General features: G+C 37.8%; 1 protein-coding gene across 3 annotated transcripts in view; it reads right to left on the bottom strand.

Moving 5' to 3' along the window:
* MAP3K7CL (MAP3K7 C-terminal like) overlaps positions 1 to 18391 on the bottom strand; it is a 27726-nt gene extending 9335 nt beyond the window's left edge. Inside the window, exons 1-5 of one of the 3 annotated variants that reach the window (XM_090121615.1) lie at positions 17876 to 17987; positions 17639 to 17699; positions 17288 to 17396; positions 9483 to 9544; positions 186 to 301 (exon numbers count right to left, since the gene is read on the bottom strand). In XM_090121615.1, the coding sequence (XP_089977741.1) occupies positions 186 to 301; positions 9483 to 9544; positions 17288 to 17396; positions 17639 to 17656 (305 nt within the window). In that variant the 5' untranslated portion in view covers positions 17657 to 17699; positions 17876 to 17987. The other 2 variants (XM_090121621.1, XM_031612632.2) reach the window with 2 other exon arrangements.

The following is an 18391-nucleotide window of genomic DNA, read 5'->3' as shown; positions in this document are numbered from 1 at the left end:
CCAAAGCTTTGACAGCTCTGTGTCCTTAGTGGCCCCAGTTAATCCTAACCACGGGCTTGTTGTGCTGTACTGTGACTGTCATGCAGAGGAATAAGGTCACGAAGTGTCATCTAAGAGCCTCGCATTTAGAATGGAGTTTTACAAGGAGAATATACAGCAGTAAATATGGTGGGAAAGTTACTCACTTTCTTTCTTCCAGCAGAGCAATTTCTTTTTTCACCTCATGATACTCTTCTGCTATTTTGCAGTGTTGTTTGTACACCTGCATCGATTCTTTAGAGTCATGACAAGGAGGCAGAGGCTTTATGAACAGAAGAAGAAAAAAATACTGCTTTTGAATGCAATATTAGGAATAAACACAGATTTTGAAAGATACAATTGTCAGTTCATCTCTGTGAGAACACTTAAAGAAAAAGTTGAATACTTTGAGAAAAGCTGCTGTATTGAAAATACTCCTAGTGATGGCTTTCCACAGAAGGGAAAGAATGCTTTTCTGTGCATGAATATGCATAACCCTTCAAACTTTGTAAGGATTTTCAGAGCTTTTCACAACAACTTTGCAAAGTATCATGAAAGACTGTTTAAAGAAAGACTTCTCCCTTACCTATTCCTTTTTCAGCTATAGTAAACTAAGAATGATAAAGCTGACACATCAGTCATATCTACAAAATATGTGTGTATCTTTACACTGCAGAAACTACAGAACTGAAGAGAAGGGTAATTTGAGTGTAAACTAGCCCTTATTCTCCAATTCTCAAAAGGAGAATAAAAGGTATGGAAAGTTGCTGACTAAACACTCTTTTTCACAGAAGCACTGCTTCTTCCAGCTTATTATTAAAATGGACAAGACTGTGAATTGAGACGCTAGGGCTGATTCTGCTGGATTCACAAGGAGCTACACTGCTGAATCTGGTAAAGCCAAGATTTCATAGTGTGTGTGACCCAGCAATGCCTCAATCTCTAAGTAGTTTGCTCAAGTCTGTCTCCAGTTTCTCTGCATCGCTAGTTCCTGTAGAAGAGGATATACTTAGTTAGCAGAGCATTGGCAAAGTGTGTCCAATTTCCATGAGAGGAGCGTGTGAGATTCAGAGTAGAAAGATGACAGTAATTAAAAAATCTGATAAAAAATAGTGAAGTTACGTAAAAGCATTGTACCTCCTAACCTGTATACCTTACTGTTATTAATAATAATACATTATTACAGAAAAATTTGTTGTTGTTGTTCCAGTGCATACTAAGTACAGCAGATTAAATCACCCTGTCCTAAGTCTCTTCATAAGAATTTCAACTAAAAGCTTGAAAAAACAGTGTGGTTAAGTGTCAGTGTATTTTGTTCCTTAAAAGAGTACAACTTAATTTGGGCCTGAAGCTTGGCTGGCACATCGTGACCACAGCACTTTCAGGAAGTGTATTATTTTTAAGTTATTAGCCATGAATCAATTGACTGTAAATGAAGTCCAAATAGCATGCTTGAGCCACCTGTTTGAAGCAAAAGGAAGCACTTAAAATAGTTCCTTTACTGTCCAGTTAAATAACATCCAATTGCCTTTCACAATATAAGCAGATTTTTATTTCTTGGCATCCCATTTTGACTCTTATTTGTAGCGTAACATTCCTCCAAGTGCATTCTTAGAAAAAGAAAAGCACAAGTCTTCAGACATTTCCTATCTATGATCTTGCAATCTTGTATTCTAGCTAAACTGGAAATACATATTTTATCAAACATATTCAGAAATAAACATTAAAAATGTTTTTATCCAAGAGGCAGAGTGTGTTGGCTTGAGATGCACACCAGTGCAAAAATGTAACTAATGTATGGACCTCTGAAAGCATTTGCAGATGGTATGCAGTTCCGCATTGAAAATTCAAAACAGACAGTCATTTTCCATCTTCCAAATGTAAGAAATGCCACAGCAGAATAGTTTTCATGGCACAGTTCTGAGCTCGGAGAATTTGGGACCCCAGAGAAAGGGCTGTTCATTACCGGTTGAATGTGGTCCTAGGAATGGGCTTTTAATTGCATTTCAATGTGGATGAGCAATAACACCATTCATACAGTCACCCAAATAATAACCACAAATTTAACAGGACAGAATATAGAAGTCTCGGCGCTCTAATCCAAGAATGCAAGGGTGAGCCAAAGTAGCATCTCTGGTATCTACCAGAGATCAGCAAACAACAAATGCATCATAATAAAACGATCTTTAACAATACCCTGTGAGGGAAAGTCCCCAGAGTGATACTTCAAAGAAGAAGAAACCTGCTTTTGCTTTCAACATAGTTTCCGCAAAACTAGTTGGTTTAAATCAGTTTAAAAATTAAAGCAGCATTCAGTTTCTGTATTCCAGCTTCCCACTCAAAAGATATATTTAGAGAGTTAAAATTATCTAGTCATGCTGAGCCTTAATATCTAATTCCCACTTAGAACCAGTTGCTGGCTTTCAAACTCCTACCATTGTTTCCTCTTCAGTGTCATTTTTTCTTACATTGATATTTTATCACTCAAAATAAACAGACAATAAAAGATACAATTTACTGATATTCTGTTCATACAAATCTATTTCAGGATGCTCTTACACACTAAATCAGTAACTTTATTTGTAATTGTGAAAAAAAATACCTAAATTAAGACAGTGCATTTTACTTTAAAATGTAGATTTGATAATGTTTTTGTATGACTGGATATTTTGGTTTGCTCTTTGCTAAAATTGACAGTTCTAAGAATGGTTTTGGAGGTAATACCTACAGTTCTTATGAGTAATTTCTGGGCTGTGGTACATAAAACACAGGCTTATGCATCATTATTTAACAAGCAGCTGTACTGTAATCACAAGAGACATGTGGAGTAGCAACAGTCTGTTCGTTTCTTTGCCGCTCATCATAAAAGACCAAGCAACACATAAGCATAGGGAAATTATTTTAGCCATGTCAAACAGCCTACTTTTTGCCATAAACAAGGGTGCAGAGAATTAATGATACATCTGTTCCCACTAAAATGAGCATTTTCAGAAGATGGCAGGGCAAACTCTTGACAAAAAACTCAGAAAGATGTGAAGCTTACTTGTTCTAAAGGTGTACCTCAGAATTGGCACAAATATACAGTGTTGACAAATTTCCTTAGGAAAGAAACGAATAACAGTAATGTAGCAGTTGCTGAACTTGCCCATAATCATCTAAATAAGACTGGGAGGAATGTGCTCTGAACCCAGCCCCATGTTATCAAAATCAAATTCTGCAGTCCACAGTCTTATCATGTTGTTAGAGCAGCTCAAGTCCTCTGCCTCAGCTAAGGGTCTGCCCCAGAGCCTCACCAAGACTAGAAATTATTCTGTTACTTCCAGTCCCATTTTGCTGAAGATGTATTTCCAGTTTTTTTATTATGCCAGCATTGGCTTTCATTCAAATGGTGTTCCTTTATCTTGCCTATTCTACCCCTGTGATACGCTTACAGAGAGCTCTCACGCACTTTCCAACCCTACATCCAAGCTGCACTCCTCTAATCCCTCTCAGACAAAGCTTTTTCCTCTAGCTTGTCCTAAGCAGTTTCTGCTCCCTGTTCCACCTCCAGTGCCTTTTTGAGTGCCTGTGACCAGGCCACACGAAGCCTTACAGTGCCTACCCAGAGGGCAGTCCTCTGGCAGAGAACTGGCATCCCCATTCTAATCCATGAAGTCTGTATGCTATTTTTTGGTAAGAGCACTCTTGCTTCCATAGGTGACAAATGACAGAAGTCCTTAAAAAAGTTCAATTTACAGTATGGCGGGTTTTTTTTCATTCAGATACTTCAGGAAGTATCTTGCCAGTCCATAATTAATATATATAAAAGCATACCTGCTACGTAAGCAAAAAAAGCTCCTGCCAAAGAAAGTTATATTTAATGGCAACAGTTGCTACTTTTAATCCTGCTTATTTCAGGCTTCAGTGTCATCCACCCTCATTTTCCTGTGTTGGCAAAATATGTGCACACAGCATCTCTGATTTGGTTCTCAAAGCTATTACAGAAACTATAGCTTTCAGTGATACTGTTGGTCTATCCTGCCATCCCTAATTTTCAGCAAGGACTGATTTTCCTTGTACTTTATGGAATGACTCACCTTGACAAACTTTTTAGAGAACCCAGCAAACAGACACTAAGAGATCCTGTTATAGGCTATTCTGTTCCTGCACATAGGTACATACATCTGTACAGGACATCTGCAATGTCTATTTAGGTTTTCATTTCAAATGCAATTATGAAAGACGTTGAAAGATGATATGTAGGGATAGTTCATGAAAAGATAGCTAAGACACTGAGCGTTCTGCCTAAGACAGGCTGTTCTAATTATCTTTGCTGAACAATTTTCAATTTTGTTTTGTGCATTTTTTCCTTGATTTGTTCACTTTACAAACTACATTTTCCCTTGCGACATGAATATCAGCATTCTAAATCCACAGAAGTTCACAGCCAAATCTGTAAGCTCTGTATAGTCAATAGTGTCACTACACTATTGAAAAACTTTAAAAATCAATTTTTTATTTATTAGTTTTTGTTTGTGTTTATTGTTGTTGTTGTTGCTGTTGTTGTTCTAGGTACTTGAAAAAGAAATCAAGACTTGTTTCTGGGAAGTTTAAAGAGAAAGACTGTGTCATGCATTTTTGCCAGCTGAGCATGCAGACTCAACTAGAAAGCAATTTCTAGCACAGGTCTGGAGTGGTGTCTTATTTTTTTGTAGATCTGGTAAAACAAATCCAGCTAAACCATTCTGGAAAAACAGAAAGCCCAATGACAATGTTTTGCATGTGGCCTATTTTCATTACATGGCCTTGTGCTTTCATGTGATAGCTGGACATTGCAGCTCCTTTTTGGTAGCAACTGCAACTCTTCAAGCAATTTCAGGCAGCTAGTCTAGGATATATCTAGTCTAGTCTACTTTTACTATGGAAATAAGCAGCTATCTTTCAAACAATTCAGGTCAGCTGGATGAGAGTTTTGCTTTCGTTGTCTGAGAGATTTTTGCTTTTGTTGTCTGAGAGATTTTCTATACTTTTCCAATCATAGTGTGATGCTTTGGCTTTGCCAACACCCATGACACACAGAATCTAAAAGTGCAGTTATTACAGCAGTGTTATGGGAGACTTAATAAGTTCAAATCTAATCATAGAGTACCAAAGTACTATAGGAAGTCTCTTGGAATTTAGTACTTTTAATACAGAGCAAATTTTTTAAAACTTCTGTACGCTTTTTTTTCTAAAATATTTTTTTGTTTGTGTACCAGTGGTCTTGGCAGTCAGCAGAAGCAATGGTTCCATCATTTAATTTCCAGACAGAATAAACAAGGTTTCTGATAAATGCTTGTGTCAATTCAAACTGGCCTTATTGCAATGTTTTCCTCACTTCTTTTGTATACACATTTCCTACTAAAGCATGAAAAACAACCCCTTGACTTAACAAGCTGATATTATGAACAGTTGGAGTCTTTTCTCTGCCATAGGAAATTTTATGGTCTTTCAACTCTACTGATTTCAGGAGATTTATCATTCATACAAAATATGATACAAACGCTTGTCTCAAGCTCGAGATTTCATGAAGGATAAAGAGTTACAGAACGTTCTGTGTATCTGTACGAGATTTGTTCCCTATTTAGAATCAAACACCCAGATGGAATAAAGAGTTTCTTGGAGATGAACCACAGGAAATACTGGAGCAGGACAGACAGCAGACAGGGCCTAGCAATTTAAGTTTTTAATACCAGATACATTCATCTACATTCTGTGACCTGTGCAATAAGGCCTTATATGTTGATGTAGATGTCTAAATATAGATAAAATCAGTAGTGAAATGTTTGTCAGACAGGCCATCACCACTGTGCAGCTAATCAAGGCCTGGTTTAGCTCTGACACAAGGGAAAACATTTCCCAACAACAAACTGACAAATGCAGCAAGCCTGGCCTCTCTTAACCTCTGACTATACTGCTTGTACAATGGGGGGAAGAACACAAACCCGAAGCCCAAATAAACAAGTGCTTTATCCTCAAAGTGTTGCTTTTGAGTGGGAAGATAATACATTCCAATACTGCGAACAAAGGAAAGCCAAATTAAAAACTTATTAACATGAGTTTGGTTTCATTTAAGTATATAAGGAATTTCTTTATATATTTTCTTTTAATAACGAAGCTCCAAAAAGGATGAAGTTTTTCTTGTCTATAAACTGCTGTTGTTCTCATATATAGAGCTATTGTGTCTGATTGGCCGTACACAATACTTCTTTTTTTTTAAAGGCCAAGAAACAAGAACAAAACTTTTGAATTAGAGAACTGGTATCATTTTCTTACATATTACTTCTTGAAACATTTTCCTCTCACATTAGTGGAAAAAGTAACATTCAGAAAGGTAATTGGAGAAGATAATATTTTTGTCTGAACATATCTAGTTGATCTGAACATTGGACCGACCATTTTTATTCTTCAGAAAGCAGCTCTGACTTTCAACTAGTTTCTCCTCTAGTAAGAATTCTTACAGAGCATTAAGTATTTGCAGTTGGCCTCCTAGAAATACCCTTCCTCCAGCCAATCCTACCTCCACCTCCGCATAGCTGGCAGCAGTGCTTGGACAGCAGGCACGAACACCCTGCCAGGGGTGGCCACACTGAACTCTGCCCTGCCATCGGACACCAGTGCCCAGGCAGGAGGTATGGCAGGACTGTGGGAGGAAAAGTGGGAACACTAGGTAATTCTGCTCAAACGGCCAAGATGACTGCCAGGGACAAAGATAGAAAGGCAAGGGCTTGAAGCCCAAAAGAGAGGTGCAAATTGCTTGGTACTCAGGCTGTGGTCTGCCGCCTGCATGCATAGAATACTAAGGCACTGATTTTCCAAGTGGCTCGGTGAACTTACATATCTTTCAAGCTGCTTTCAAAATCTAACCTGAAGATTGGTTAATTTGGGCTCTTCTTTTTAAAGGTTTCAAGGTCTCACCAGTTTTCAAAACTACAAAGATAGTCTTTTTTTTTCTTTCTTTTTTTAAGTTCCTGGTATTGTATAGACACATACCCTGTATAGTTTTTTCTTTAAATAAAATACTAATGCTTTTGACTGTATTTACAGCATGGCGATGAAAATCTCATGGCTGTATATGTGATGTTTTTATTATAAAAATATGTACCAACATTCTTACAAACTCAGGTATTTCAGGCAGCTATGCCATGGTTGATTAAAGGGCTTGCTGAGATGTGTGCTGCTTTACACTAGCTAACTCTGGGATACAGAAAAGCATGGATGGGGTGGCTAGGGACACCACTATTCACTACTATTCAGTACTTCTGCAGGTCCTGGTGAAGTCCATGTTGTTGAAGTTTGCTTCTGTAGTATGGGAGCTACCTGTTTCAATGCTGGGAAGGTTCCATTAACAAAAATTGCAAATATGTGCTATACAGGGCTGATGTACCCTGTGCAAATTGTATCACACTAACTGAAAAATGTGATTAATAAGGAATTGTAACTAGGCACATTATAACTTTATTACACTTACTATTATTTTGGAATTTTAAAGCAATTTAAACCTAATTATATTAAATGTTTATAACTTTGTGATCCACATTGATGAAAGCAAAAAAATTGAAGTATTTGTTGCTAAAGCTAAATGTACTGTTACCTCTACATAGCTCAGAACCCTATGCTAACTAACTACCACCAGTTCAGCATTAAGACATCTAAACATAAATATGCACATAAGCTTGAAAAGCTAATGGGTGAAGCAGCACCATTAACTTTATAATTTTGAGTGCTTGAGTCAGATATTCCTCATCAGATCCTTTGAATTATCTCAGATTTATACCTAAAATAGTTAATGAAGGATAATAAGAAGAATACAATCTAAATCAAAGCCTTTGATTGTTCTTTGAACTTGTCATCTTGAAATCATGAGGGCAAGGAAAGTTTCTTCTGAAAATATTTTACTTAGCAGACCATTACTTATCCAACACACTTGAATGCTTCCAGTCTATTTCAGCCTATCATAAAATTACACATTTAGAGCACATTACTTGCTCCAGAAATGGGCTGTAAAAGTCCTAATAAAAAATAATAACTTGGCCTGTAAAGTACCTACATCTAACTCTAGTAATTTTGTTTTTAGGTACCAACAGCAGTATTGACAATCATACTTTGCTCTTTTAGAGAAGCCTCCGCTTACTCATTTCAGTGTTCTTTAACAAGGAAGGTAAAAATTATTAACCTCATTTCACAGATCAACAGAGAGATGAGGCAATTTATCCATGAACACACAGTGTGTCACTGACTGAAAAAAAATGCAGGTCATTGACTTTCTATTCAATATATCTGCCACAAAACAATACAGATTTTCTGAAATGGAGTTCTTCTGAGGGAAGAAAAAGTATCAGTTGTCTCTGCTGCTCTTTTCAGCTCAGACTGTAAGGTACTATTCATTCCTTTAATCTTTCCTAGTTGTGCCCAAACAGCCTGCCTCTATTCCCAGGATTAGAGGGACAGAGCAAGAAGAGTCTCTGTCATCCTCCATTCCTCAGTCATCCTTTTGATGAGAACAGCAGGAGAGAAAATTACGTCCTTTAAGTCAGCAGCCCTCCAATGTTGTCTCACTCGTTGATGGGGACAGGAAGGATGACATCATTGGACAACACGGTCTGCTAATGCCTTTCTCAATTTACACTCAGGAAACAACTGCCTTCATATTGAAATATCAGAGGAAGTCTAAATGCTCCTGGGAAACAGATGATCTAAAGTAGCTTACAGAGGCCAACAAACACTCCAGAACTGCCAGAGAGGAAAAGGAAATAATCCCTGGACACAGAGCTGGCTCTGTGCCTGGCAGACTATGGAGTTGCCATCAATTGCTACCTGATTGCCCAGCAATCAGGGCTCCACTGACATCACAAATCGGAGCGGGCATGAAGGAGTTCACCTCTTCTGTCTTGTACTGCCTGCAGACATCTTCTAGGGCGACTGTGTGGCTTGCTGGCCATGCAGTATGAATTCAGTATTATGATTCAGTAATTTTGACGACTGACCTTTATTACCCAAGAATTGAGATGGGATGGCACTGCAGAATGCACCTTTGTGTTCTCTAGGGATGCTTAAGAGAAAGCTGATCACCAGTCTTAGCACACTCTGTGTACATGCATGGCTCATTTCCTTTCCCATCAAAATCACAAGAACTCCCTTCATTATTGTGCAGTAGTCATGCTGTATTTTGCACAGGAATTGTAAAAAAAAAACCAAAACAACATAAAAGCATGTGAGAGTATTAAAGTAGTTATTTCCCTGCAACTGGATTAAAGATGCTGAAACACTTTTCTCAGATCTTAAAATGACAATGTTCTCTATGCAAATATATAGTCTTATTAAATGTTCATAGATTAGAGAAGCACTACTGAAAACTTTCATCCTAGTATAACATCCAGAGTCTTTTAACAAAACAAATCTAGTCAATGTGTAGTAGAACTGCAGTCAAAAAAGAAAAGGTTTACCTGCAGCTGTTGATCTAGTTCTGGAAATGCCAAAGGGAAGGAGTTCTCAGGAGCATCATCATCTAGAAGGTACAGATGACATTAAAAGCCAGTATCTACCAAGAAGGGCATTTCAAATAATCTGTTCAAAGTAGTTCTAAATTGCATATATTCACAAACATCTTCATGTATATGTTTAAATTTCTACATCTGAGATACCTGAATGGACTCTTTGACAATATCAATGGGTGGGAAATAAGGAAATGTTTAGGTTCTAGAAAAGCAGAAATCCTGTTTTGTATTGCCGTGATTAAGAAACAAAACAAAGCCAGTTACAGAAGACGAGTGTGACAGTTTAAAAACAATACAGTGAAACAATCTTACTCCCTGAGATATTCCATTACAGTGCAAAATAAGGAACCTTCTACAAACAGCATACTTACTATGAAAGAGTTCATCACTTGAATGAAAGGGAAAGATAACTTCCCCATCACAGTACAATGACTTATCAGGGCTAAAACAACAATAATATAAACCTTTTCTCCCACCATCCAAAGACAGTTGCATGAACAAGAAAATAAGACTGGCACACCGGCAGCTAGAAGACAGTCACCAACACAGATATGATTAAAGTGAGGAAGCACCACAAACTTCTCCGTACTGTAAGGAAATGTCTTTACTTTAACCTGCAGATTGTAATCCTTCCCTCCTAGAGTTAGTTCATTCATGACAATGAGCCAAACTTTGTTTTTATTTATTTCTTTATTTTTAGTACAGGCTTCATGCAAAGGTGGGACAGAGTGTGCCAGTTGCGTCAGTGTTGTGGTGTGGACACCTGCCCACTAGTAGCTGGACTGAGATCAGAAATATGAATCATACTACGTAGTGTCACAGCTAGCCACCGCAATATTTCTTTCTCAGTGACTTTCACACTATCAGTTTTGCACTGGGTTGTGATGACGGTTTATGTATCTTACTACAGGTTATGGGAGGTGAAGAGAAGGTTACTATTAGCCAGCTTACAGAGTCGGTTATTTGTAATGTGTCAAAATAAAACAAGGATGGCTCTCACTGGAGAAAATTGCTACCGTAGGTCAGATCCTGTAGACTGCTTTATGCTGACAAACCTGTATATCACAAATCCCCAACAGGATTTAAAGAACTATGTGTCAAAGCAGGTTTAAATTACTTTTCCAATATTGTTACCTCTTTATCCAGCCATCAGTAGTCATGCACTGGCTAACAGACACTCAGAACCTTACTTTTAACTAGCTCGGCCTGAGATGGACACCAGTAGGAAGGAATGCCCAGAGGAGAACAGGGAGGAAAAATACAGGGATACGAAAGGGAAAAGCAAACGTTTCTGAACCTCTGCAGGAAACAAAACAAAGAAGTATATTTTTATGGGGTAGGTGTCTTCCTCATAAAGTCACACCCACACACACAACTTCCATTTGTGCACCATGTCACATACATGCCTTTTATAGAAAATATTTAAATGGCTTTTATTTCAGAGTTGTATCCTGATGATATGCAAGTATTTACCTTTAATTTTCTGTTACTTTCTTGCACGATATTTAAAAATAGACCAATAATCTAAAAGAAGAAAGATGAATCATATGACAGAGCTAAAAGGAAGGACAGAATAGGACTCAGCCAGACGAGCGGTACAGCTGCTCTACAGATATTTGGCCAAATAGCTATTGAATATTCTGACAGAGATACTGGAGCAGAGGAATGGTCCTATTTGTTTTGACAATTTCAGCAATACAACTTCAGTACAGTAGTAGTACGGAGGGAACTCAAACAATTTTATCTTAAGGAAAATTAAAGAAAAAGTCACCCCAAAAGAAGAGATATCATCCAAAAAAATACTTTTGCACTGAATCAGATATTAATAAGGAAAAATAATGTTGCAGAATATTAGAAAGTATTTTGGATTCCCCTCAGGAAAGCAAACAAACAAACAAACAGTAAATAAGGTTTGAAAATGTTTTAGAAAGGATGGAATAAGGAGAGAATTTACTGTAGAGGAAATCCTTTCAATAAGCAGATGTTCCGTACTTATTTTCTGAACTCAAGTGACTGAGTCAATGGTACTAAAAGTGGAACATATTGGTATCCTAACCATTAAGGCATACCATAGTACATTTTATAATGGGCCTGCCCTAGCATCTATTGAACAGCTGCTAGGGTTTTTTTTAGGTATGCTAGTTTAAGACTTGTTTAAATCATCCTCTCAATGATGCTCACCACATCAGATAAGCTGGGGACTTTGGTGGCTTGAAATTTTTCTGAGTTTGTAATTCTCTTGGGGCTCCTATCAAAATTTTCAGCTTAAGTGTTTAGCCCACAAAACCAAACAGATATGCCCACAAAACCAAACAGTATCTCCACAACTAACTGCAAGCTTGTTTTCCACAAAACCAACAACAAAAAGATTTCCACATAGCTTCCAATGAAATTAATTACTTCTTCAGGTTGGTCTGTATTTCACTGTTGTCAAAGTAACAGCCACAACAACAAAAATTACTTGGTAAAAATAAAACACATTTAGATTTCACAAAAGAGGAAAGCAAGTGACAGCAATTATTCACTTCCTAAGATTCTTTTAAGGATACATGCAGAAAATCAAGAGGCAAGAAACTCTTGCAGTTTCTTCTAAAAGAATTACTACTGCCTTAGTGCACAGGGGAACAGACTAAATCACATTCTTTTTGCTTTCCATTCAGTTGAGCTCAAAGCATCTTTACGTTTCAAAACCAACTCTGACCATTCCTATAGCAAAGCTAGCAATATAACAAATGATAAAGCTCCCTAAGCTGCCCAGCCAACACACCTTCATGCTGAGATGGCATGATGGACAGTGGTGTGCACAGGCAGTAAGGCTACGCTACTCAACCTCTGTCGTCCAGGTGAGCTCTTGTCTCTCTGCTGATCACACCTACTCATGCAAACGTGATGATGCATTTATTATATGAAATGGTGCAGAGATTCACTCAAGCAATCTGTTTTAGAAAGCTGAACTACATTAAGACTGACTTTCTTTGCACAAAAGGCTTATCACTTATTAGTGATGTTGTTATGCATTCAGTCCCCCCAACATACACTGATGTTGTGCATTTAAGAACAAATCATGCTTTCTGGGAAGCTTATCATGTTTTGGCTCTCTGGAAATATCAGTAGCACAGATTTCCATGATGTAGACAAATAAGTAAAATCCCTCACATTCTACTGTCTGACAAAATGCTTGGTACAGTGAAGAGTAACATTCCTGTCTCTTCCCATTACCTGCTCCAATGGGATACGGGCAACAGTTGATGATTAAGTTGACTTGAAGAACAACATCTGATTTGTTTGCAGCATGAACTCACAAATTACAGTATCTCTTGGATCTTCACAAAGATAGCCAGAAATAGAACGTAAAAATTTAAATGTGTTAAAAGCATATTAAGGTTGCTAAATCAAGCACTCAAAATTTAGGAAATGCCAATCACAACTCTGCTTCCTCGAGTAACTGAGTTATGACCCAGTCTTTAATTATACAATCAGATACTAATTTTCTCTCCTACATGCGTGGGCAAGTGTATTCAGATCTCTTCCTCCTAAATTAAAGAATTAAATTGGTAACATAAGCAGGCTGTTATCCTGTAAGTAGATCAGCCCTTGCACAGGAAAAGTGCTCAAACCTGACTGCAAATGACAGTTGGACATCACTGGAAAACTGTGTTACAGGGGGTCCGACCTTGGCCCTAAGAGGGCAGTGAGGCCCAGTAGCTACAGTGCTGGTTACTGACAGATGAGCACAGACTGATCGGGTTCATCCTGGAAGGCTGTGTGGCTAAGTGACTGGGACTTGGCACTACTGTGTGAAACTCCCTGGGTTCTATTCGCAGTCCTGCCCGCAGCGACCTTACGCAACCCCTCAGTTACCTCACGCATAAAATAGTGAGGAATGGTCACTGCCCGACCCAGGAATAGGCTATGAAGGCTTGCTCAATAATAAGAGTTGCAGAGCTCCCAAAAATAGCACAGCCCATAACACAAGAGGTAAGAGCAAAACCCTCCTACTCAGTATACCTTCAACCTAAGCCTAAAGTGTCCTGTGAGGAATGTACAGCCTCTGCCCCTTTGAGGGTATCTCACGTAGGTTCCTAACTTCCCCAAAATACAACGAGTAAGTACTTCCTATCCTAATAAGGTCTTGCACGCAGGATTTATTAAACATTTGGGGCTGCAAAGACATGCACGAGCCCAAGCTAAAAAGTGAATGTACGGCAGTGTTCTTATGTTGTCCCCCTCTTAGAATTTCTTATTTATATCACAGAAGTGCCCCAAAGACCTCAAAAGTGGGCTGATCATGCCAGCTCCTGAACAGACAGCCACACTGGCAGTATGTTTCCCCCTCAGGAGCTAACAGCACTGTCTGTAGATAAGAAACAGAGAGTGAGATGAGGTGAGTGGTATGTGATGGTTCTCATCATTTCCAAAGACCCAGCCACTTACTTGTCGGCTGAGTGCAGTTTTGGAAAACCTGCTTTATAAATTTCACCCATATATTTTAGCAATCTCCATTAGTTTTCAATCAATATATTATCAGCTGGAAAGTCTTTGTTGCCATTACGAATGAAAATGATGATAGAGTAGGCCTTTGAAGCTTGCTATTGACTCAGACATTACAAAACAGTCTTACCAGATCAAATATAAAAGCAAAAAATTATTTATGGTCACTACGAAAACAAAGGCATAAAGAGGAATAAAATAAGTCATTTGCTATGCTAGCAAAAATACCATGTCATTTCACTGTCTGTCAGTTTTATTAAAAGAGGTATATTTTGCCTTTGTTATCTGTGATTTTTCCCAGAGAGTGCTATCAGAAGTAGAGTAGTAATTTACACACATTGCTACCAGAATTCTTTTGTTAGATTCAAGCTTTTATTCTGGAAGGGAAATTAAAGAGATATTTACCTATACAGGCTTTTTTGGAACTACTACACAATACATATCCAGTACTACATTTAGTAATTGGATATGATGTTTTAATGATATGGTCAGTAAATAAGATTTAATGACATAAATTAGGATACACTGAATTTAATTGGTTTAAATAAATCAATGTTGATAAATTAAAATGAACTTCCTATTTGGGATCGTTTATTTAAATTTTGGAACATCATATTCAGTTTAATTTGTATTAGTTTCCCAATTGATATAAGATAGACTGATATTATGTCTCAAGTACATTAATTTAAAACAGTACCTTAAGTCAAACTGGTGCAATATGATGTGCAGACATACTCTGGGAACGTATGTTTGATGCCAGCTTAGTGAACTTGAATAAAAGAGCCAAACATAGATATCTATATATACAGGAATAAGAGATACACAATAAAACTGTCATCTTATATAGCACTCAAATCAGCTGCTGTTCTTGGGACTTTTAAGGAACTGGTTTGCCAACATTCATATTAAAATGCTGTACAAAGCACAAAGCAAAGCATTGACTGACAAATAATATAACACAATTAAGTTATTTCTTGTATACTGAGGATAGGCAAGCTCCAGTCTTGTAGGTCAGTTAACACAAAGTAATCTCTTCTCATGAGTTGAGAGCAGTTTCTCCTTTCACTGCTTCTCACACCCAGTGCTTGGTTACAATCCTAGCCAGTGAGATAATCACCACCCAGAAGAAACATTCCATTTCCCCTTTTTATATCTAGTTATGCTGCAAGTTCCTCCAAGTAAGCTGTGGTACAGCCCCTGGAAGGATAATGCAGCGTTACTTGGTGAAACCTATCACTGTGCCTTTCAAATGAAATAAAATTCAAGGAAAAGTTTAAGTCAGAGAGATGCCGTCACCACATAGCCCTGGTGAAGAACTTTCTGTATGTACCCAGCTCATCTTAAATGCTATGTAGTTCTTTACAGCATCTTGATCTGACTATGGTTTATTGTAAATTTGAAATCTTACAGCAGTTTCTTTGCTTTGCCTTCTCTGAATATATTAAATCTAATAATATTTAATAATATTAAATGTAATAATATTTGTAATGTAAAAGGTAATAATATTTACATGTTACCACTAGAAGAAAGAGTAGAAATCTCGTGATGCAGTAAAACAGGGCATCAGTTTAGACCCCTTACTAGCTCCTAAGGACTAGTCATGCAGAGAAATATATGGCAGTCACTTTACTGGTTGCTCTTTAGTTTTATCACTACTCAAAGATTCATACTGCTGGAACTTTTGTCTATATGTAATAAATGACTCAAAACTATGGAAAATTGAACAGAGTGTAACAGAAAAAGATTACCTTTCTGTAATGAGATTCTTTCTGTAAATGATAACAGAGGCTGAAATTATTAGCAGGATAGAGAAGTAAAAAATAAATATGATGCAACGTTAAGGAAGCTAGCCTTCCTGCCTTTCATGTCCCTCTTCTTCCAAGCTATTCACAACCTTGTTATTTCCTATTGCCGTCTCCTGTCACAAACCACTCTACCCTCTTTGATTTTCCCATGGTCTCAGCTTTCCCTGACTTGTTTTCAGTGTCTCCCATAAGCATTCTCTTTCCGTAATTCATAAGATCACTCTCCTTTCTTTTCAGTCTTTCTCCAAGACTTAGATTTGCCACAATTCTTGTAAGAAATGTACCGTGCCATTATAGCTTCAGAAGTGACAAGGATTAATTATTACTTTCTGTAATAAAAATGTAATTAGCATGTTATTGTAATTTATGAAAAGAGGGCACATAACAACCACATGTATTTCCTTATATTTCTTCTCCCAATCTTTGTGGATTACTCATCTTCATAAGCTGCAAGTTACATGCAATAATATAAATGTTTGTTTTGAAATCTCCTTGCATAAGGGATGATACTTTATTCCAAACTAATAGTTGTAAAATGGTATTATGCAATAATTACCTAGGGAATATAAAGTATATTCTACAGTATTTTTTAAAATGAGAAAATGATATCCAAGTTAAGACTATTCTCAGAAAGCTCAGGAAGAGACTTCACATATTATCCTGTCCCACAGAGCACTCATCAGCAGTGGGTTTGTTATCTTTATCAGAGATCCTTAGATTTCACACCATCAGCACATCTCAGACAGTGACTCACTTTTATCAACTTTATTTAAGATACTTCCTACCTTCCATTTTACTGTATCACACCCTGATTTTTTATTGCATGTCAATGCCTCTCCATACCTTAATAATATTTAAGATACAAACTGAGAATATTCCTTTGTTCCAAAGTCTGAAGGGGCCATGTGCATACAGAGCATATTTGAGGAAATTAATGCTCAGTCAGCACTAGCTGACAGGATAAACATCAATGAAATTTCTGCTGCTTTCTCAGAGAACATGCCATGTGGGGCATCCGTTTCCTGAAACCTTTCACCAAGCTGGGCACGTGTGGCAATTTCCAACCTTCCTGTTGAAGGGAAAGTCTCTTCCTGTTCTAGCCTCACTGTTAGTACAAAATGTCCCTTTTCTTTTATTATTTTAAAATTGCCTGAAAATCAAGCATACTGTAAATACAAATGATTTTGATAGTTAATTAAAATCTTAAGTCTGTCTTCCTGAAACCATTGGAAAAAAAGTAATTTAAACTGTCAGTCAGTCATTTTATTCTAATGAAATTGTTAATGGAAACATTAAAAGCTACTGCTCGAGAAAACTGATCATACTATACTGCTATTACTCAGGAAGAAAATTCACCCACAACTCTGGGCTTCATTTGATACTGTAGACACCAGTAAAAGCATGTAAAAAATTAAAGCAATCACTTCCTTGTGGTTTAATCTGTAAATTAAATTGTACCTGGGGATTCATCCAGGCTGAAGGCAATTCGTACTTGCTTATCAGCAGGTACCCTGGCGGTGGTGATCATGTGGGCACTTGAGCCAATGCTTTTACTTGTCTGTTCCAGCTGCAATAATATAAACAATACATTTATTACAGAGCATGTGATACCATCCAGCAAATGAGTTTTAATGCTTCTCATGCATTCATAGCTACCTTTCTCATTCTAACCAAGCAATGTTTAGAATCAAAGCCAAGGGAATGCCATTTCACTTATCCATTTAAAAAGGATTCAAGTGCAGACTGCCTTTCTTTTGCTATTTGCAAATTAGAAAGTACAATGGCAAAGGAAGCTTCCCCTCTCCTCACCTGCTTGCTCCCCGCCATTGCCCCTTCAGCAAGCCTTGACTCGTGGCAATGCTGCCTGGTTCTGAAGGTGAAGAAGGAAGAAGGGGTGGGGAGTTGAGAGTAACATGACCCCAAGCCTGCCATGTGATTGGAAACGTGCACACCACTCCAGATGGTGTCAATGAGGAGGCACCCAACCTCCTACCTTCCACCCATACTCCCCCAGTCAATGGACAGAAAGTCAGTGGCTTGCCAAACCTTGGTGGTGGTTCTTCAGCGGACCTCTAGGCAGATGTAGGGGTCTTTCTGCATGGGTTTGCCTCCCGGATCAGGACCTTATGCAGTCCTTGGTATTTCTTCTGAGACCAGCAGCTCCAAAAAAGCGGATTTAATGAGATGAGACCCTGTCCATTAAGAAAACTGCTAATTCACTTCAAGCAGAGCAATGAAGAATCATTGAGTAACAAAGAAGTTTGTTACTACTGATCTGTACTAGTATAATTAAAGTATCTTCAAGCATTCAAAAGTTGTACTCACAGTTCTAGTGCATGCGTTAACCATTTGAATGAATGGTATGACTGAACTCTAAGTAGATGAGCGCAAACTTGATCTGGTTGTATACCTAGCACAAAGCTGCTGAAATTCACAGATATTAACTTTCTAATTAGCTCCATGTGTGAAGAACGTGAAGTCAATGGGACTTCATGCATGCAAGAGATCTGCCCATAAAAAATTATTTTAGGACTGTAGACTATGCTATCCAGAGTGCATTGT

This window comes from Phasianus colchicus, chromosome 1 (assembly GCF_987193195.1).
Source record: "Phasianus colchicus chromosome 1, bPhaCol1.hap1.1, whole genome shotgun sequence".
In the NCBI taxonomy this organism is placed as follows: Eukaryota; Metazoa; Chordata; class Aves; order Galliformes; family Phasianidae; genus Phasianus; species Phasianus colchicus.
This window is presented reverse-complemented; position numbering and strand designations above follow the sequence as displayed.